This window comes from Nothobranchius furzeri, chromosome 18, assembly GCF_043380555.1.
Source record: "Nothobranchius furzeri strain GRZ-AD chromosome 18, NfurGRZ-RIMD1, whole genome shotgun sequence".
NCBI lineage: Eukaryota > Metazoa > Chordata > Actinopteri > Cyprinodontiformes > Nothobranchiidae > Nothobranchius > Nothobranchius furzeri.
The window spans coordinates 40,777,311-40,798,547 of record NC_091758.1 but is presented as its reverse complement, the minus strand read 5'-3'; the positions used below and the strand labels follow the sequence as shown (position 1 = coordinate 40,798,547).

At 45.0% G+C, this 21,237-nt stretch overlaps 3 protein-coding genes across 5 annotated transcripts in view; 1 reads left to right on the top strand and 2 right to left on the bottom strand.

Annotated features, from left to right (window-relative positions):
- Positions 1 to 11,157, bottom strand: part of sobpa (sine oculis binding protein homolog (Drosophila) a) — a 98,942-nt gene extending 87,785 nt beyond the window's left edge. Inside the window, exon 1 of the mRNA XM_070547093.1 lies at positions 10,619 to 11,157. The gene's annotated coding sequence lies outside the window, so the exon portion shown is untranslated. The remainder of the gene's footprint in view (positions 1 to 10,618) is intronic.
- Positions 11,158 to 12,364: 1,207 nt separating this feature from the next.
- On the top strand, positions 12,365 to 19,077 carry bend3 (BEN domain containing 3). 3 transcript variants are annotated; one of them, XM_054730166.2, is made up of 4 exons: positions 12,365 to 12,551; positions 14,385 to 14,439; positions 14,506 to 14,684; positions 14,759 to 19,077. In XM_054730166.2, the coding sequence occupies exons 2-4, from the start codon at positions 14,388 to 14,390 to the stop codon at positions 16,982 to 16,984; spliced, it is 2,457 nt and encodes an 818-aa protein (XP_054586141.2). In that variant the 5' UTR covers positions 12,365 to 12,551; positions 14,385 to 14,387; the 3' UTR covers positions 16,985 to 19,077. The 3 variants fall into 3 exon arrangements, with proteins under 3 accessions (XP_054586141.2, XP_054586140.2, XP_015831151.3); XM_015975665.3 differs by lacking the exon at positions 12,365 to 12,551 and adding an exon at positions 12,580 to 12,674; XM_054730165.2 differs by having other exon boundaries at positions 14,385 to 14,684.
- mtres1 (mitochondrial transcription rescue factor 1) lies at positions 18,931 to 21,205 on the bottom strand. Its single transcript, XM_015975671.3, has 4 exons — positions 21,068 to 21,205; positions 19,549 to 19,993; positions 19,390 to 19,462; positions 18,931 to 19,307 (listed from the first exon to the last, which is right to left on the bottom strand). Exons 2-4 carry the CDS (start codon positions 19,971 to 19,973, stop codon positions 19,125 to 19,127), a joined length of 681 nt encoding a protein of 226 aa, XP_015831157.3. The 5' UTR covers positions 19,974 to 19,993; positions 21,068 to 21,205; the 3' UTR covers positions 18,931 to 19,124.
- Between the last annotated feature and the right edge of the window lie 32 nt (positions 21,206 to 21,237).

Here is a 21,237-nt window from a genome sequence, read left to right as displayed (position 1 = left end):
CTAAATTCAAATGTAGCGCAGAGTTTTTACCTGACAATGGCACAACACTGACAGTTTTAGGCAGAAAATTAAGATTTTAACTAAAATGCACTAAAGTGGTAAACTATTGACGACACGTGTCTGCAGCACGACTAGACACGCGTTTATATGGTTTATCAGAAAAAAAAGTTGATTTAGGGGTGACTTGCTCTTTAAGTTGGGCTGTGTTTCAGTCTTAAAAGACCAAATACAAGTTTTTGTTCCTACATTTTAATGTTCAGGTTTGCCGACATCTTAACAACAAAAATGATGGTTTTAAATTGTGAAGAAGACTAATTTAGTTCTGTTTATTCTCGTGGAAAACCCCACAAAGAGCTGTTTGTTTTTAAAAATGACTTAATTATGCAACCACAACACGAAGGCCCACAGCTGATTGGGGAGATAAAAGTGAACACGAGTTAGGAGGAAGAGGTGATGAAAGAAGAAGCGTTTCAAACACAAGCTTCTGTCCGTCTCTGGTCACTTCCTCTGTTCTCTGCTTCCTGGGTACAGCGAGGTGCTCTGCAGGCCAGGGAAAGCCTCGGGCTCTTCATGAAATATTCATCCTCGCCGTGAGGGGACAAGAGGAAAGTTGCATGGAAAATTAAAAGGACCAAACAAGTAGAAGCTGGGACACAGCCAGAATGACAAATATAGTTACTAAACAAAACTTTCCCACTGGCTGAAGCGATGAAGCTGTTGTAGATCCTAAGGAATTCAGTTTCGTGTCAAACTTTTCCCTCCCAGCTGCGTTCATCCATGAGATCTAGCCGTGAGACTCAGATTGGGATAAAAAAATAAGTTTTATTCGCTACCCGGCAGAAATGTGGCCCCGTGTTTGCTTCGTTTCCAGTTTGTGAGTCTTGAGTATCATGAAAGTTGTTGAAGCTCAAACTTTACATCCAAAACGTGAGGAGGGGGTCGGCCCAGACGATGAGCAGCGGAATTATAGACGAATGACTTATTTGTGATTTTTATAAATATGAACAGTTTCATGTGAAGTTGCTGAAGCAACAACTGAGTCTGAAACTGAATGAAAACACAGCGTATGTGTCGAGACATAAGTGAGAATTATTGCATAATTTCAGATTTTGAACGTGAAAATTTACTTCTTCCTTAGTGGCAGAAAGAAAATGGATGGCTTTGTCACAGGGAAATTTAGTATTCATGGCCCCGCCCACATCGCGCATAGAAGAAGAGGTCAGAGCCCATCTCAGCTAGTATAAGCTAACCATTAGCAATTCCAAACGGAACAAACTGGGGCTTGTGTTAAACATCAAGTTTGCATTTTTAGCAAAAGAGGAGCGAACGAAGAGTTGCGTTGCTGTTAGCCAATCAGAGGCAAGAAGTTTGCATATGATGCATATTAAGACTCATAATCCTGTTGCTTTCCCTTTTCCAAGTTTATTTCCTCCTAGGAAACCACCAGGAAGAGCTGGAGAAAGGTGGATACCTGAAGGCTCAGGTGTCATCTGTAGTTGGACATGTGGGCGTTTGACACACTTTCAGGGTTCCCACTCTTTTCTTGAAATTATTTTCCAGGACTTTTCCAGGACATTTTCAAGACTTTTTTCAGTGTACAAGTCAAGTTATCATAACTACGGTTTGCCGATATCCCGATATATTTAGAAACAGATATGATATTTTACCTACCTATACCGTTATTTTGACAATATAGTTGTGGAAAGATTTTTGTCTTTCACAATCCCACCTGCTTTCCTCTACTTGCAATGCAACACAACTAAAACAGAAGTTATTCTCTACTTTAGTTCATACCAGAGATGTGACATTGTGGCATCATCAAGTCATCTCCATGTCATGTTTTTGATCTGCTCAGCAACTGAACCAGGTTAATTCACGGTGCTGATTGAAATCGTCGTCGTCGTCTTCCTCCGTTTATCCGGGTCCAGGTCGCGGGGGCAGCATCCCAACTAGGGAGCTCCAGACCTCCGTCCTCTCCCCGGCCACCTCCACCAGCTCCTCCGGCAGGACCCAGAGGCGTTCCCGGACCAGATAGGAGATGTAACCTCTCCAACGTGTCCTGGGTCGACCCGGGGGCCTCCTGCCGGTAGGACATGCCCGAAACTTCTCCCCAGGGGGGCGTCCAGGAGGCATCCTGACCAGATGCCCAAACCACCTCAACTGACTCCTTTCGATCCGGAGGAGCAGCAGTTCTACTCCGAGTCCCTCCCGAATGTCCGAGCTCCTCACCCGATCTCTAAGGCTGAGCCCGGCCACCCTACGGAGGAAACTCATTTCGGCCACTTGTATCCGTGATCTCGTTCTTTCGGTCATTACCCAAAGCTCATGACCATAGGTGAGGATTGGGACGTAGATCGACCGGTAAATCGAGAGCCTGGCTTTCTGGCTCAGCTCCCTCTTCACCACGACAGATCGGCTCAACGTCCACATCACTGCGGACGCCAAACCAATCCGCCTGTTGATCTCCCAATCCCTCCTACCCTCACGCGTGAACAAGACCCCGAGATACCTAAACTCCTCCACTTGAGGTAGGACCTCTCCCGACCTGGAGTTGGCAAGCCACCCTTTTCCAGTCGAGAACCATGGTCTCAGATTTGGAGGTGCTGATCCTCATCCCAGCCGCTTCACACTCGGCCGCGAACCTACCCAGCAAGAGCTGAAGGTCAGAGCTGGATGAAGCTAGGATGACCACATCATCCGCAAAAAGCAAAGACAAGATTCTCCTGCCACCAAACTCGACACACTCCACACCACGGCTGCGCCTAGAAATTCTGTCCATAAAGGTAATGAACAGAACCGGTGACAAAGGGCAGCCCTGGCGGAGTCCAACCCTCACCGGGTACAGGTCCAACTTACTTCCAGCTATGTGAACCTAACTCACGCTCCTCTGGTAAAGGGACTGAATGGTCCTTAACAGAAAGCCACCCACCCCATACTCCTGGAGCGTCCCCCACAGAGTGCCCCTGGGGACACGGTCATAAGCCTTCTCCAAATCCAAAACACATGTGGATTGGTTGGGCAAACTCCCATGTCCCCTCCATCACCCTTGCAAGGGTATAGAGCTGGTCCACAGTTCCACGGCCAGGACGAAAACCACATTGGTCCTCCTCGATCTGAGATTCAACTATCGATCGGACCCTCCTCTCCAGTACCTTGAAGTAGACTTTTCCAGGGAGGCTGAGGAGTGTGATCCCCCTATAGTTGGAACACACCCTCAGGTCACCCTTCTAAAAGATGGGGACCACCACCCCAGTCTGCCACTCCACAGGAACTGCCCCTGATGACCACGCAATGTTGCAGAGACGTGTCAACCACGACAGCCCTACAACATCCATAGCCTTGAGATACCCAGGACGAATCTCATCCACCCCTGGGGCTCTGCCGCTGTGTAGTTGTTTGACTACCTCAGCAACTTCTGCCACCGAGATTGGACAGTCCATCTCCAGGTCTCCTGGCTCTGGTTCCTCCTCGGAATGCACATAGGAGGGATTGAGGAGCTCCTCAAAGTATTCCTTCCACCGTCCGACTATAGCCCCAGTTGACGTCAGCAGCTCCCCATCTCCACTGTAAACAGTGTGAGCAAGTTACTGCCTTCCTCTCCTGAGGCGGCGGACAGTTTGCCAGAACCTCTTTGGAGCCGATCGATAGTCTTTCTCCATGGCCTCACCAAACTCCTCCCACGCCCAAAATTTTGCCTTGTCAACTGCCACTGCTGCACCCCGCTTGGATATCCGGTACCTGTCTGCTGCCTCCGGAGACCCAGAGACCAGCCACGCCTTGTAGGCCTCCTTCTTCAGCCTGACGGCTCCCCGAACCTCTGGTGTCCACCAGCGGGTACGGGGGTTGCCACCACGACTGGCACGGCCACCTTGCGACCCCAGCAAGCAACAGCCGCCTCAACAATCGCAGAGTGGAACAAGGCCCACTTGAAGTCAATGTCCCCCACTGCTCTCGGGACATGGTCAAAGCTCTGCTGGAGGTGGGAGTTGAAGACCGTCTTGACAGGTTCTTCTGTCAGGCATTCCCAGCAGACCCTCACTATGCGTTTGGGTCTGCCAGGTCTATGCAGCATCTTCCCCTGCCATCTGATCCAACTCACCACCAGGTGGTGATCAGTTGACAGCTCCGCTCCTCTCTTCATTCGGGTGTCCAAAACATATGGCCGTGGGTCAGATGATAAGACTACAAAGTCTATCATCGACCTGCGACCTAGGCTGCCCTGGAACCAAGTGTACCGATGGGCATCCTTATGTTAGAACATGGTGTTCGTTATGGCCAAACTGCGGCTTGCACAGAAGTCCACTAATGAAACACCACTCGAGTTCAGATCAGGCGGGCCGTTCCTCCCAATCACACCCCTCCAGGTCATGCTGTCATTGCCCACGTGAGCATTGAAGTCCCCCAGTAGGACAATGGAGTTCCCTGATGGAGCACTATCTAGCACTCGTCCCAGGGACTCCAAAAATGGTGGGTACTCTGAAATGATATTTAGCCCATTAGCGCAAACAACAGTCAGGACCCGTTCCCCGCCCCGAAGGCACAGGGAAGCTACCCTCTTGTCCCCCGGGGTAAACCCCAACACACAGGCAGACAGTCTTGGGGCTAGTAAAAAGCCAGTTTTGAAAAGTTTTGAATTTGCACCGTCTTTCTGACATCACTCACTCCTGCCTATAAAGGACACAAAGACATATTTTGAAAGATTGTAACTATTGTTACTTAGCTCTTTCATATCTTTCCTATTCTATGTATTATACTTACTGTACACACCACATTACACTTTACTGCTTTTTTAACATAGTTGGATGTTAAACTGCATTTTGTTGTTCAATTATTGGTCATTTTAGGTTAGTCCAGTCATCCAGAAACAAGATTCAGGGTAGATGACTAGGCTAATATCTCCCGCTAACACCACAGACATATTGGACCTGAAAAAAAATTTTTTTTCTACCTCAGAGATAAGTACTTGTAGTTGTTCGCTACCTTTTTTGTCTGGACTGTACGTAGCATTACTATGATAAATATATACTTACCACTTAAATTCATTCTAGTTATTAATTTAGCCGTGTTGAATTCAATTTAATTACGTTAAAAACTTTGTTCAAATGACCATGCCAGTCTTCAGTTCTCACTGCCTCCTGGCTGCGGTCTGTGTAGCTAGCTAAAAACAGTATGAACAGCTGAGGCTCTGTCCTCTGAGCACATACTTAGTATTTTTGATAGAATCGAATTCATGACATTTTTCTCATTCACATATTTTTGTTTCTGCTGTCGGACGATAGAACTACCTGCTATCCGTTGCTATCCCGAAGCTCTCGTCATGTTCGCTCGTCTCAACACATGAGTGACAAAAACAAAAGCTCTCCGCTGCTCCTTTGTCACTCAACAGAGAGAAAGAGAGAAACCTCTCAATCTATAAACTGAGATAAAGCAATACTCGTGAACCGAGTCGCTACTTTTGGCCCTTCTTTGGAGAAATAAATCTAGGGGTGAAAAATCTGTAAATCTAGCAAAAAAGACAGTTGGAAAAACAGAAGTGGAACTAGAACTGAAGGGGAATATGCAATCTGATTGGTTGGAAGCGTCATGTGGGGCACTGTGCTAGCTAGATGCAGAAATTAAAGGAGAAGCGCTACAGTCCAATATTGCCCAAAATGTTTAATCCGTTTGTTTATCCACAAGGAGGGAAAATTATTTTCCAGGACAACTCAAAAATTTCCAGGACATTTAGCAATTCCCCCCATTTTCCATGTGTTTTCCATGACTGGAAAATTGGACTATCATTTTCCAGGTTTTCCAGGATGCGTGGGAACCCTGACTTTACTTGTGAAAACATCTTGTCCTGATTTTAAGAGCTCCATTTGTGTCCACAGGTTATTAAATGATTTTTTTGCACTCTGCAGATTTTGATCGCTTAAAGAGCAAGTCACCCCCAAATCAACCATTTTTTTGCTGATAAATGAGTGTCTAATCGTGCTGCAGACGTGTGTAGTCAATAATTAGGCACTTTGGTGCATCTTAGTTAAAATTTAAATATTCTGCCAAAAACTGTCAGTGTTGTGCCGTCGTCAGGTAAAAACTCTGCACTACATTTGAATTTAAATCTGCCATCGCTATTGGCTAAGAGGTACACTTTGAAGTTAGCTGGTACATTATGATGTCAAAATGTCATTGTGAGCCTGTGTGTGTGTATTTGTTAGCGGCTCCGCCCTCTCGGTCTGCCTGGCATCAGCATTTGTTGCATTTTTCAAATGAAGTGGGAGTGGAGTAAGACTCTGGTAGGGGGTGACTTGCTCTTTAAACCTTTTGTGCAACCCGATTTTCCGTTTGTTCTGTTTAACAAGAACAGGTCTGCTGCAGCCTCGTTACTTCGGCCCCATTAGGAACAAGTCTGTGTATGAAACGACTCGGTGAGTCAGGGCATGGAGAGATGTTCGGATCTCCATTCATCTTCTTCTGAATAGCCCATCAGTAAACACCTGCTAATATCATCATAGAGCTGACAGTGATGGATGTAAGTCATTCTCCTGAGGTGGAAACAGTATGGCTGATTGGCCTCTTCGACACCGACGAGCATATTGGCCAAAAACGACACTTTAACGAGCTCCTTCCTCGTGTTAAGTGCTGCACGCCGGCCCCTCATCCCAAGCCGCCGCCTGGTTGACCCCGGGCCACATAAAGCCCCCCTCCTCCTACACAGAACCTGCTCGCTTCATTGGCTGACGGATCAGACTGCCATGGAGACAGCTCATTAGCCAAATAATGAGAGCCACACATTGTCTTGTTACAGCATCGACATATTTGTGGCTGAAGACAGAACACTGGCTGCGTGGAGTGGCCAGTGATTAACATAGAATTATGGTTTGGGGAGGTTTTCTGACATCAGAGGAAGCTCGTCTCGGGTCCTGTTTAATGGTATCCTCTTTATCCTGCAAATCAGAAATGCCTCATGCAACAGTGTGATGATGATTCATTAAATTCTGCTCTCTAATAATTCCCCCCAAAACCCGTAGCGGCAGTCAGATTCATGCCAGAAAAATCTGAACTCTGTAACCTTTAAAGTTCGTTTTTCATGTATTCATTGTGGGTCTAATTTGACCTGTATTGATAATCAAAGAAAACCTGCAAAAGAAAATCATTAATCCTTGTTTTTCTTTGAAGAGATTGTCTCACCAACTTCGGGTGAAAGAGGAAGTCGACGAAATAAACATTTTTGCTCATGCATTACTGTCACTGAGAAAAAGAAGACAGACATTCACAGGTGAGTCAGAATTAAATCCTAATGTAGTTTTAGTTTTTGTACACGTGGGGGCGCTATTGTCCAATTAATTATGCTCTTTAGCTCCCACAGCTGATCTGAAAGACTCCTGCTTCTAAAACTTTATCAAAGTGAAAAAACTATTGAGCTTTTTGTATTAATGAAAGGAAATAATAAAGCTCTGTGCAGCTCAAATCCTGTAAAATGGGATAATTTCTAATGCTTGCACTTTAGATGCTGGTCAAATATAAAACTATAGCTTTTGTAAAATATGTCAAAATTAACTGCAACAGCTACAGCAGAAAACATGGCAACATTATTCCAGGTAAATAAGTAAAATGCAGAAGTGAGTAGAAATGGGAAGTTGTGACCAAGCCACATCAAATTGCTGATTCTTTTATGTGACTCATGAAACCATCAAATGTCTGTTTTTGTTTACTCCTGAATATTGAGGATGCTGCTTAACACAAACAATGCTCGCTAAAGGCTCTCAGGTGTAATCCCAGAGGGAAACTGATTGCTGTAGTAGCTCAGAATAATAATAATAATCAAGTCATCAAAGAGTTGTTGTACCGTAAATCCTCTAATATTAGCCTGTATTTAATTAACGGCCGGGTCTCATATTTTGGCCGGAGTCGGCGGAGGTGAATAATGGCCGGTTTTTTATTGTGGCCGGGTGGAATGTGGTAACAAGCAAGTACGGGGGGCGGTTGTGTCATCCGTCTCACTTTTGATTTGCGAGGGTAACTTTAACCGTGCGGAGAGGAAGAGGAGGCGAAAATGTGATATCAAGTTCAAAGAGAACGTGCTAATTATGCTGCAGAACACTCTGGGGAGCAGTAGCAGAGGTTGCATGAACTAGTCACTAGTCAACTTCACCGCTCTATAGTGACTTCTTATGCCTGGCATCGACTAGTCGCTGTCACGTGATAATGACCGGCAAGATGCAGTCCACGGAAAAGACAGCAGCTTGCTGTCAGAAGGTGACAAGCCCCTGCGCGTCGGGAGGCAACGCGCTGTGCCAGAGCGTCGGCACTGACACCCGCCATAAAACGGACATTTAGCCAAATTGTGACGTTTACCCTCTTGCAATTTAACCTTCCCCTCACCCCCATCCTAACCTTAACCAGCTTGCGCATGCAAAGCTCTGATTGTTGACGCGCTCCAGACATCTGCGTCCTGAGCACGACCACAGTAACATTATCAAATCAGGTGTCGCCACCTCAAAATAAAATTTAACACGCGATCGTTCATGTCGGCTCATTTCCTTTTATGTTTTCTGTCTTTTGTTCTTTTATTTGTGCCTGATGCGTGGATCAGGGCGCATCACCTGTTTTGTCCTCGGTGACGCACCTAACTGATGCAGCCGGCGAGCACTCCGCTGTTTTTGCGGTCGGTAGATCTTTTAGAACTGCAGTTCAAAGGTAACTCATGAGGTGAATATATATGAACCCAGGTAGCAGTTTTTCTTTAGGATTGAGAGGAGATGCAGGAAGATAATAAACAGGCAGGACAGAAAAATAGTCAAATAAAAACAAGTTAGTTTTTGTACCTGCTGGTTGCAACAAACAGACACCATTGAAGGTAATCAGAAGTGAGGAACAGAAAATTAAATAATTATTTTAATGTTTAGAGCAGCAGGAACTCCGAGAGGCTGCAGGCGCATCAGTGAGTTTGCGGCCGCTGCGCAGGGGGAGGGGGGACAGGGCTGAAGCAGAAACTACCGTTGTTAAAAGAAATGTGTTTAACTTTGAAAATGTGGGCGCAGTATTAATTGTCAAAATTTCCAGAGAACCATTAGTTCATTTTGCTCAAATAGAAATTAAGGCCTGCCTCTAATTCTGGTCCTCCTTCCAATAAAGGCCAGGAGCTTGATGAGCTTGAGTCAAATACAGGCCCGGGCCTGTATTTGAGGATTTACGGTATATTACAACGGCTATTGGCAGGAAGGATCTCCAGTAGCGGTCAGTGTTGCAGCCAAACTGAAGAAGCCTCTGACTGAAGACACTCTTCCGTTGTCGGACAGTCTTGTGAAGAGAATGCTCAGGGTTGTCCATCATTTTCTTGATTCTCTGGAGAATCCTTCTCTGCATTATCTCCTCCAGCGGTCCCGAAACTGCAGAAACTCTGGCTGAGTCCTTGAAAGGGCTTGGAGTTCCTCCATCTTGTTGGCCAGTGATCTCACATTGCCCATTATGATCGATGGAAGAGATGGATTGAATTTCCTCTTTCTCTGTCTCCGTTTTGCTCCCGCTCTGCATCCACGCTTCTTGTGTTTTAGCTCACTTGGGATTTGTGGCTTCAGTTGAGGTATTATTTCAGCATTTCCAATGTTAATCAGCTGCTCCCGATTGTAAACCAGCTTGTTGCCATGGTTACGCATCATAACAAATGCTCAAAAAGAGAAAAAAGCTAAAAAAATAGCAGTAAAAATCCTCCAAGCTTCACAGCACCAGAAACAGAAAAGCAAAGTGTCCAAAAAAATGCAGTTTTTCTTGAGAAACTAGAAGAAAAAATGCCCAAGGAAAGGCAAAACTTACATATAGTCAACAGAGCTACTCCAACATGCAGCCGCCCAGAGCAGCGCAGTTCCGGAAAGACATCATCATGACATCATGAGCCCTATTCTGGTAACATTCTGTATTTTCAGAATCTGAGCACTCAGGATGTTGAACTGAAAGACCTGCTTACTCACCTGAGCACAGCCGCAGTATTTAATAAACACCCAAAACTGATAACAGGTAAAAGGAAAACAAAAAACAGACTAGACTTTTGTGATAAGGAAAATGCACCATTGTTCACGTGGAAGGAGTGGGACTTATAATTATGCTGCATAACCCTAGTAACCCTTGTCTGCTCCGTTTCATTCATGTTTTGACAGATTTGTTGTTGATCAATTTCATTTTTCCTTCTGAATAAAATAAAAATCACTTAAAAGTTTCCTTGAGTGATGATCTCTTCCTCGTGTCTACCCGAATGCCTTTGGTAAACTGCTGGACTAGCATTCAGATTTAATGTGAGTTTATAGAAAAGCCTTTAAACTTTTAATACGTTTAATTTTACTTCTTTCATCAACAAACATCTCTGGACAAAACACCTGCCCCAGAATCAGCTGATGTGAGACTATAATCAGTTATGTCTGCACTAACCAACACTAGCACTGTGGCTAATATTTATACAACCTTACTAAACTATGAAAACTTTATCTGGAAACTCAAAAAAATAGTACAAGTTTTTATTAAACTAACTTCCACCTGCTGAACATGTGTTTTGTTTAATTTTGTGCGAGCTAACGCAGCTAGCATGACTAAAACAGCTAGTGCGGCTAACACAGCTGAAATACACGATAAAGCTGTCTCTTACTTGGAGCTGCCGGGTCCTGTATGGACGCAGTTTCCAGATGTTTCTTCACTTTTTGTAGAAAATCGTCAGAATTCGTGTAAAAGATGGTTTTGCTGTTAGCCTGTGTTGGGTGGACTCTGGTCTGCATCATTAACATAACTTGAGACGAAACTGCGCTGAGGGGCGGAGTTTACGCGCCTCTTTTTTTTTTTTAGGAAACTCCTCCTTCTTTGCGCCTGGCCCAATGGTGATTTTTCACTTTCTGGTTCTAATTTCCATGTTTTTATTCTGTAAAATACTTTATTACAATCAGCCTATGTGACTGCTTTAAAACTGTAAGTAAACTGAAATGCTACGTGATTTTAGTAAAAAGAGTAAATGCAATTTATTACGTCGTCACTAGCCTGGCCTACCAGACTCATCCTCTGTTTAATTCTGCACAGAGAATGATTCATTCATTCATTGTGCAGGCTACGTCATCACACCCCACTGTATGTGGGATACAGCGGGATTCTTGTGATGTACCATTAGTGTGTTTAAAAAAGCATGATACATTTATTTAAATCGTATTTTTTATTCTTGTGACAAAATTCTATAATCATAAGTGTAAATTTAATTATAAGATATTTCCTCAAGTTGTTAAAAGATATGGCTTTATAAAATTAATATTACACCGTTCAAACAAAAAGGCTCTCAAAACAACTGGTATTTGGGGATTTTTGTTTGTAACTGCATAATTAATCCCTTTGGATGATTGTTCGTATGAAAGTATTTGTATAAATTCACAAAGTTTTTTTCCGGAACTGCGCTGCTCTGGGTGGCTGCATGTTGGAGTAGCTCTGTTGACTATATGTAAGTTTTGCCTTTTCTTGGGCATTTTTTCTTCTAGTTTCTCAAGAAAAACTATATTTTTTTTACACTTTACTTTTCTGTTTCTGGTGCTGTGAAGCTTGGAGGATTTTTACTGCTATTTTTTAGCTTTTTTCTCTTTTTAAGCATTTGTTATGATGCATAACCATGGCAACAAGCTGGTTTACAATCAGGAGCAGCTGATTAACATTAGAAAGGCTGAAATAATACCTCAACTGAAGCCACAAATCCCAAATGAGCTAAAACACAAGAAGCGTGGGTGCAGAGCGGGAGCAAAACGGAGACAGAGAAAGAGGAAATTCAAACCATCTCTTCCATCGATCATAATGGGCAATGTGAGATCACTGGCCAACAAGATGGAGGAACTCCAAGCCCTTTCAAGGACTCAGCCAGAGTTTCTGCAGTTTTGGGACCGCTGGAGGAGAAAATGCAAAGAAGGATTCTCCAGAGAATCAAGAAAATGATGGACAACCCTGAGCATTCTCTTCACAAGACTGTCCGACAACGGAAGAGTGTCTTCAGTCAGAGGCTTCTTCAGTTTGGCTGCAACACTGACCGCTACTGGAGATCCTTCCTGCCAATAGCCATTGTAATATACAACAACTCTTTGATGACTTGAGTATTATTATTATTCTGAGCTACTACAGCAATCAGTTTCCATCTGGGATTAATAAAGTATTTTTTAATTGAATTGAAATGAATTGAAATGTATTGAGCACTTGCACGTTTTTTATAAATTTCTAGCTGTTTTACTAACAGTGGTAGACACAATCAAAGATGTACATTAGCTGTGAACAGTTCGTCCGGGAGCTAAAAACAGTTCTTTTTTTGGTGAGCTGATCCGATGATTCGACTCACAGAAATGAGCTGAACTTCCCACCTCTCGAAGTGACGCAGCAAGCGCGCGCCCCGTCACTTCCCGCGAGATAGCCGAGAAGACGAGCGAGAAAAGCACAACAAGAAAAGCAAAACAAAACATTAACATTAACAACAACAGTTGCTTGTTAATAAACTACCGTGAGCAGTTTCCAGACATGTCCGGTGCTTCGCCAACGGCCTTAAAGGATGACACGGACTCGAAAAGGTGAGCTCCGACCGCCGGTCACGCGCGTTTACCGTTAATTTTACTAGTAGGAGGAAGAGATGGGAGGCACATCCACGCAAACATTACCGTGTCGTTAACGTTTATAAACCAAACGCAGCAGAGGTGAGGAATCACAGCTCGGACACTCGCGGTGGATTGAATCAGTGACCTCCTCGGGCTCTGGTGAATAGTTCAGCGGGTTCGGCGGTGATCCGGTTTAAACGTTAAGGGGCGGAAGAATGAGGAAGTGGCTGCTTGTAACGCTCCGCCGAAGTCCTCAGAAAAGAATCCAGATTTGTTTTATAAAGCTAAATAAACTGTTAAGTTGTTACTTTTTTTAAAAACGCTCATAAGAACACACTCAAGCATAACCTGGCGGGTGTTTCGGCTACAAACAGCTGATCGTGTGTTTCTCATAAAGATAACACTTATTTATTTGTAGTTCATTTCAGAGTGTAACAAAAAGTAAACACGGTGTACGTTGCTGCCATAAAATCAGGATATCATTCAAAGCACATTTAATAGTAGATGTTTAACCCCGACCGTGGTTTAGTGCGGATCGTAATTCCTGCGTCTATAAACGGGTTTGCATTTTAAAATGTCATCTCTGTAAAGCTGGTGACGAGTGGGGAAATATCACGAGTTTGGAGGCATGAGATCATTCTGCTTCCAGATCCGTGAAAGATACAAGAACAACTTGTACCACGTTTGCTGATTGAATTCAGTTTCCCCCCACAAGCAGCTCCGTTTATTAACAACACTGCACATAAATGGCAAATGGCCTGTATTTGATATAGCGCCTTCTAGAGTCCTAGAACCCCCCAAGGCGCTTTACAACACAATCAGTCATTCACCCATTCACACACACATTCACACACTGGTGGGGATGAGCTACGATGTAGCCACAGCTGCCCTGGGGTGCACTGACAGAGGCGAGGCTGCCGAGCACTGGCGCCACCGGTCCCTCCGACCACCACCAGCAGGCAACGTGGGTTAAGTGTCTTGCCCAAGGACACAATGACAGCGACAGACTGAGCGGGACTCGAACCAGCAACCTTCCGATTACGGGGCGAGCACTTAACTCCTGTGCCACCGTCGCCCCAGAGAGGACATAATTAGCTGTGAAACTACTGGAAAATGTGAAATGAATGAATGACTTGAGCCACATGGTGCAGAGCCGCTCGTTTTTGTGAAAACAACTGATTTCAATATTAATTATCCTTGGCTATTTTTATTATCACATTCTCACAAACTATTAAATCAAAGTCGCAAAATTATTCCTTATTCTTAAAGTGGTTGTTATAAAGTTTTCACACTAATACATGTTAGAAAAAGACCTTTAAGAGCAAGTCACCCCCTACCAGAGTCTTACTCCACTCCCACTTCCTGTTTGAAAAATGCAACAAATGCTGTTGCCTAGCGGGCCGAGAGGGCGGAGCCGCTAACAAACACACACAGGCTCACAACGACATTGTGACATCATATGGTACCAGCTAATGTTCTAGAGTACATCTTAGCCAGTAGCGATGGCAGATTTAAATTCAAATGCAGCGCAAAGTTTTTACCTGACAACGGCACAGCACTGACAGTTTTAGTGCAAAACTATTGACTACACGTGTCTGCGGCACGATTAGACACGCATTTATATAGCTGATCAGAAAAAAAAGTTGATTTGGGGGTGACTTGCTCTTTAACTGCCAAATATTCACAGCTCAACTTCTCGTTGTTTCTGGTTTTGATTATCTTCTTACAGCAAAACTATGTTCACTCGTTTTTAATCACGTTTTCTACGTTTGAAATAAATCAGTGACATGTATGAAATTCTCTTTCTAGGCTATGAATTCCTGCGAGCATGGAGAACATTCAAATGAAGCGATGCTTGAAAAGGGTAGGTCTCGCTCTCGTATCTCTGCATGTGGTGATGTGTTTGTTGCTGATTCTGGGTCATTTACAGAACACAAGTATGTCCAGGACGTTAAGGAGGAGCAAGAAGATTTTACTGTTTGTGAGTCATTCCAGGGACACGAAGGAGGATCTTCTGGGGTCACAGACGTCGGTAAAAGGTCGTCAGCAGAGATCGGCCCTGCGACACATCACTCAACCAGCAGCAAGAGAGCCAGAGTCACTAGCGCGGTACTGTATGTTTTCTACGTTACACTAATGTGCGTCTCATTGTTGCTTATTTAAGATTTGTTTGTTTTTGACAGATGAGGCAGCGTTTGATGGTGGAAAGCAGCAGACACGAGCCTCTTTGCCTCACAACGACAGGAGACAGGGGGCCCGGCTTCCTGGAGAAATCCGGATCCTCCTACAGAAAGCCTCTGTTCGGCATCTCGCACAGGATTTCAGAGAGGAGGAACACACCGAGTGTGGAGCAGCTCGCTAATCACGGCGGCTTCAGTCAACTCGACAGCATCCTTTCACCGAAGCTCCAAAGTCTGGAGCAAAACGGGCCCCTGGAGACCTTCTCTGCCACCACAGACTCCTCAGGCCGGACGTCAGCAGACCCGAGTCTTTATCCACTGATTGAGAAAATGTTTTTTATCCTCAACACACTGAACTCAAGCATGAGTCAGCTGCACAGCAAAGTGGACTTGCTAACCCTGGAAGTCATGCGCATAAAGAAGCACATGAAACCAGCTGAGAATGCGATGGAGTTCCAGCCTCCCCCCGAGTATCTGCTCACGAACGATGAACTGAATCAGCTGATGGAGCACACGTCCAACGCCGGCGAGCTCGGGTGTCAGCTGCTCGTGCATCTCTTCCCGGAGCTTTTCAAATCTAAAGGGTGCTCTCACGACTGCGTTGCGAGCAAGAGGACTCTAGAATCTCTGCATCTGCAGCTGATCCGTAACTACGTGGAGGTCTGCTACCCCTCGGTCAAAAACAGCAGCGTGTGGCAGGAGGAGTGTCTTCTTCAGATTAACGACTTCTTTAATCGCTTCTGGGCGCAGAGGGACATGGAGAGCGCTCGGTTGACTAGGAAGCAAACAGTCCCGGCCGCTGGGATAAAAACGGAGGATCCCCAGACTTACTGTTTCATTAATGAACAGGGTCAGGAGGAGCAGGTGTCCCTGGATAACCAGCCGGCCAGCCAGACGGGATCGGACGCTGCAGTAAACTCACAAACCTCAGAGGAGCTGGACGAGTTCTCCTCCCCAGAAGACTTTGTGATTTTTCTGACACATCGTCTCTTCCCTGAGGTTTTTGAAGAGGGGAAAACGACCGAAGGCTCCGGCGGTTTCAGTAACGTCGGGCAACTGATCCTGGATTCTGACAAGATGGAGATAATACGAAGGTACATGGAGGCCAATTTTCCCGAGGTGCCCGAGGACAGCTGGCTTCCAGTGTGTATTCAGCATATGGAAGATGCTCTGGAGAGTCCGCACAGTAACGGAAATGGGAGCGAGCCCGACAGTATGAACTGTGAGGGCTACGACATGAGCAGCCCACCTGAAGACGGTTCTATCAGCAACGTTCCAGAAGTGAGTGAATACGAAAGACCAAATCGCAAGTCCAAGAAGTCGCTGCTGACACCTGTGGATTTTGAAAATCTGGAGATTCCTCTTCCTGACTTTTCAGTTCCCCAGGAGTACATCTTGTCCAGAATGCAGCTGAAGATCAACTACGAGTGCAGCTTGTCCATCGGTAACTTCGCCTCCCGGCTGCTGGTTCTCATGTTCCCTGAACTTTTTACTCACGAGAACACCAGGAAGCAGTACAACTGCAGCGGTTCTCTTGGGAAAAAGCAGCTCGACCCGGTCCGTGTCAATCTGATCCGTCATTATGTGCAGCTGGTCTACCCTCAAGCCAAGAACGACCGAGTTTGGATGTTAGAATTTGTCGGGAAACTCGACGAGAGGTGCAGGAGACGAGACACAGAGCAGAGGAGGTCCTACCTGCAGCAGCGCAAAGTTTACGGCCAGGAGTCGGCGCAGGAGTTCCTCTGTCAGATTAACCAGTTCAACCCAGACAACACGAGGGAGGATCCTGACGTTCCTCCTGTTCCTCTCGAGAAAAGCAGCAAAGACTTTTGTAAGATTCCTCTCGACAGACTGACGGTTTCCAAGCCCGACTTCCCCGTCCCCCCTGTCTACCTGCTGTCCGACACCGAGGTTCGGGAAATCGTCCAGCAGAGTCTCTCCGTCGGCAACTTTGCTGCCCGGCTGCTGGTGCGCCTCTTCCCAGAGCTCTTCACCTCGGAGAACCTGCGGCTGCAGTACAATCACTCAGGCGCCTGCAATAAGAAGCAGCTGGACCCGGTCCGGCTGAGGCTGATCCGTCACTACGTGGAAGCCGTGTATCCTGTGGATAAGATGGAGGAGGTGTGGCACTATGAATGTGTGCCGAGCATCGACGAACGCTGCCGGCGTCCCAACCGCAAGAAGTGTGACATTCTTAAAAAGGCCAAGAGGTCGAGCACTGTGTCCTAGTTACAGTATCCTGTAGTCCATCAGCACTTCCCGTCCTGGATTATTGCTCAGAATATAAGCTGAAATCACGCTGTCCCATGTGGGCGGAGCCAAGCTGTTGTCTGAAAGTTCTTAATCGTGTTTCAGCTGCAGATGTTTGTGTAGTTTTATTACTAGAATAAAAAGGTAACTGCTCCTGTTTAAAAGCTGTGGCAGCGTAACGCGTTTAGTTGTCGTAGCCTTAAAGACGATAACCAGGATAGTTGCTAAAGCGATAGCTCGCACACCTTCTCACGGCGGCGTGGCAGGAACCTGTAGCACTCACTGATGTAGCACTGTGCCACCACTGTTTTAACAACAATGAACTGACAGGCAGGGCGCTGATTGTTTGGATCGGGAGATTATTTGTTTTGTTTTTTTTGTTGTGTACAAAACAACAATGGATTTAAAGTAAAGAGCTTATGACAGACGTCCTCACGGGCTCTGATGGGTAACAGCTTTTCCACTGTTTGAGGGACTCTCGGGTCCTTTTTTAATTGTCGTCGTCGTCGTCTTCCTCCACTGGTCCGGGTCGCGTGGGCAGCATCCCAACTAGGGAGCTCCAGACCGTCCTCTCCCCGGCCACCTCCACCAGCTCCTCCGGCAGGACCCCAAGGCGTTCCCGGACCAGATTGGAGATGTAACCTCTCCAACGTGTCCTGGGTCGACCCGGGGGCCTCCTGCCGGCAGGACATGCCCGAAACACCTCCCCAGGGAGGCGTCCAGGAGGCATCCTGACCAGATGCCCAAACCACCTCAACTGACTCCTTTCGATCCGGAGGAGCAGCGGTTCTACTCCGAGTCCCTCCCGAATGTCCGAGCTCCTCACCCTATCTCTAAGGCTGAGCCCGGCCACCCTACGGAGGAAACTCATTTTGGCCGCTTGTATCCGCGATCTCGTTCTTTCGGTCATTACCCAAAGCTCATGACCATAGGTGAGGATTGGGCCGTAGATCGACCGGTAAGTCGAGAGCCTGGCTTTCTGGCTCAGCTCCCTCTTCACCACGACAGATCGGCTCAGCGTCCGCATCACTGCAGACGCCGAACCAATCCGCCTGTCGATCTCCCGATCCCTCCTACCGTCACTCGTGAACAAGACCCCGAGATACTTAAACTCCTCTACTTGAGGTAGGACCTCTCCCCCGACCCGGAGTTGGCAAGCCACCCTTTTCCGGTCGAGAACCGTGGTCTCAGATTTTAATTGTCTGATTTATAAAATGTTAGTGCAATATTTTATAGATTGTTCATTTTTAATTAGGAATTGCTTGGATAAAAATCCATTGTTCTGATGTACAGGAGCAGAAAAGCAAATGTTGTCCTTATCTGACTGATCGGACTTGTCTGCACATTAAAACCTTCTTATAGAAGTTTATATTATACAGATAATTTAACATGACGATGATCATGGTAACTCATTTCTAATAAAAACACAATTATACCACGAAATACATCTGGACTGTTTTATTAAATAAAGCTGATCCACTCACTAACAGGTTGGACCTCATTTTACCTTCAGAACCACAAAAATTCTTGTGGATCCAACAAGGTGTCCTCAGAGGTTCTGGTCCATCCATGAGGAGCCCCCGCTCCACCATATCCCAACGGTTGTTGGACTGGACTGAGGTCTGGTGACTGGAGGTCGTTGCAGTGGTCTTCTGCGGCTGGAGTTCTTCTGCAGACCTTGGTAGGAACCAGAGCTGCTGTTGTCTATCATCTAGAACCAGTCTGACCATTCTCTAGACCCTAGTGAGGATTGTGGCGTCAGACCAGCCTGTGGTGCGATGAGCAAACACGCCTCATTTCTTTCTTTGTTCTGATAATCATTTGAACTTCCGCAGATCATCTAGATGAGTTAATACTGCCGTGTAAGCTGATTAAATACTGCTGGTGAGTTTCTGCACAACGTTCTGAAAAGGGAGGACATCAGATTTCAAGTTCACAACTTTAATCATTTACTTTTATTGGCAGAGTATCACAGCCGAAACCCAAAACAAGCTAGAATGTTTCCCATTTACCCACTTAATGTCTGCAGCTATAAACATCACATCCCTGGAGATCTGGAGCATCGAAGACCATTTAAACTCCAGTCTTCTACTACTTAGTAGGACCAGTCAGTCTGAGTTCATGGTTTGAATACCTCGTCCATAGGAAGTTCAAGACATTTCCACCTCCTTATGGACACTTTGTGTTTGTCTCCATCCTGAGATTCACCTAAAACCTTTCTGAGGACGACTCGCATCAGCGTAACCGTGTTTGCTTCCTTGTTCTCTGACAAGACAAGGTCCAAGGTGTCCCCAACTTTAATCTGGATTAAAGACAAAACATGGGTTAGATACACAAATGTGTACATTTACAGAATAAATCATTTAGCAGTAGACAAACCTCACCGATTTACTTTTCTTGATGAGTCTCTGTCCGTTTAGGTGAAGCTTGTTGCTGTAGAAGGCGTCCTCGACTTTGCTTTGATTTGGAAAAGGAAAATTATTCTCCAATAACAACTTTGATCTTTTCAGGTAAATTTAATCACTCGTTTTTCTCTGACTTACTTGCGTGCGATGTCCAGGCCAGACTTTAAGATCAAATCATAGCGAAAAGACTGCACATATTTCTCCATATCCTTATAGTCCTTGGGTAAATTTGGGTCATCATCCTCATAATCACTGTCCTCTGAGTCAGCTTCATCCTCATCCTCTTCCTCCTCCTCCTCCTGCGTAGCCCTGGAAGAGCCTTTCTTCTTGCTTTTAAACCTCAGATGATGAACCGACCACGCCTTGACAGCATCTCTGCCTCTGAGAGAAGGTCTGTGAGCGCCAAACGCTGGGAAAGCGGAGCAGCCCCACAGTTGGCGGGTGTGAATGGTTCGTGGGCACCATTCGGTCAGCCTGAGTCCATATCCAGCAGCCAGCAGGTGACGAGGGTTCAGCCGGCCCAGCTGCCTCATGGCAAGTACCTGCACCACCAGGCTCTGCATGTGGGCACTCCAACCAGTCACTAAAAACGCGATAAAAAAACAAACTCAGAGCTACACCCTGCGCAACTTAACACGTAAATTCTTATTTAATGACTTGCTTATTTTTTTTCCAAACTACTAATTTCTCAGTATGCCTTCATGCTTTCGGTATTAAACATTAACTAATATTCTACTGATTTCTTTTTTAGTTTTTGTTTCACTAAATGTTTAAGCATCTAAAATATGTCCATGCAAGACTTCATTACTTTAAAGCATTTTTAACATTACATATTTTCAAACATGTTTTAGTCGTTTGTCAGCTATCCCCTTAGTTGTTTTTGTGCTTCAAGCACATATAAATACTTTTTCTATTTATATTACTCGTGTAACTGATTAATTTTGTAACTGTATATTTTGCTGCCTCTTGGTGAGGACTCCCTTAATTCGGTTTTCCATAAAGAATAAAAATAAATAAATAAAATACTGATATCCCTTCAAAATAAGACTTTCTTTAACTCCTTAAAGCTAAAAACGTTCACCTATTTTTAAATTCACGTTTTTCAATTTATAGCTAAAATGTAATAATGTGTTTTAATCTATCAAAATTTTGAGTTTGGATTTTATACATTTAAGTTGGCTAACCTAGCATAGCCTTCAAAATAAAAGTCGAAAATTACTTCATCCCTGGTTTTTGTTGCTGGTTTAAAAAAAATTAAGAAATAATTTAAACAGGTGGATAAAACTAATTAAAACGATACGAGCAAAGAATGATCAAAAACTAAAACGTAGAAGTTGTTTTGATGTCACCGGAAGTTGTACCCTTGTCCAGTTGACTTATCGTACTTTGAAATTAGCAGCATCTTGAGTTGATGTTCCTCTCACACTTAAGCACTTGTAAACAACTGAGTGTTAATTTAGTCAGGTTACAGTCTGAAACAGAAACTGATTTAATCGAAGCTGAAACAAGAACAGCTAACTAGCTTTAGCCAGTTAGCACGTGGATGCTTATTCGGTTGACGTACAGTGCACTGCGGGTTAGCGGTGTTGCAACTTAAAATATGATTAGTTTGTCTGAGCTGTAAGGTTTAAAGATTTGTGATATTTTATACACTCACCGATGGAATAACCTCTAATAGCTCTGCACTTCGTCGACTCTTCTGATTTGGGTTTTGTTTCGTAGAAGTTTGAATATACCGCCACCTATCGGACATCCAGTGAACTGCAACTAGAGTACTGAACGAAATTGAACGAAAATGCACCTGACACCAAGTAAGATCTGTTTCAC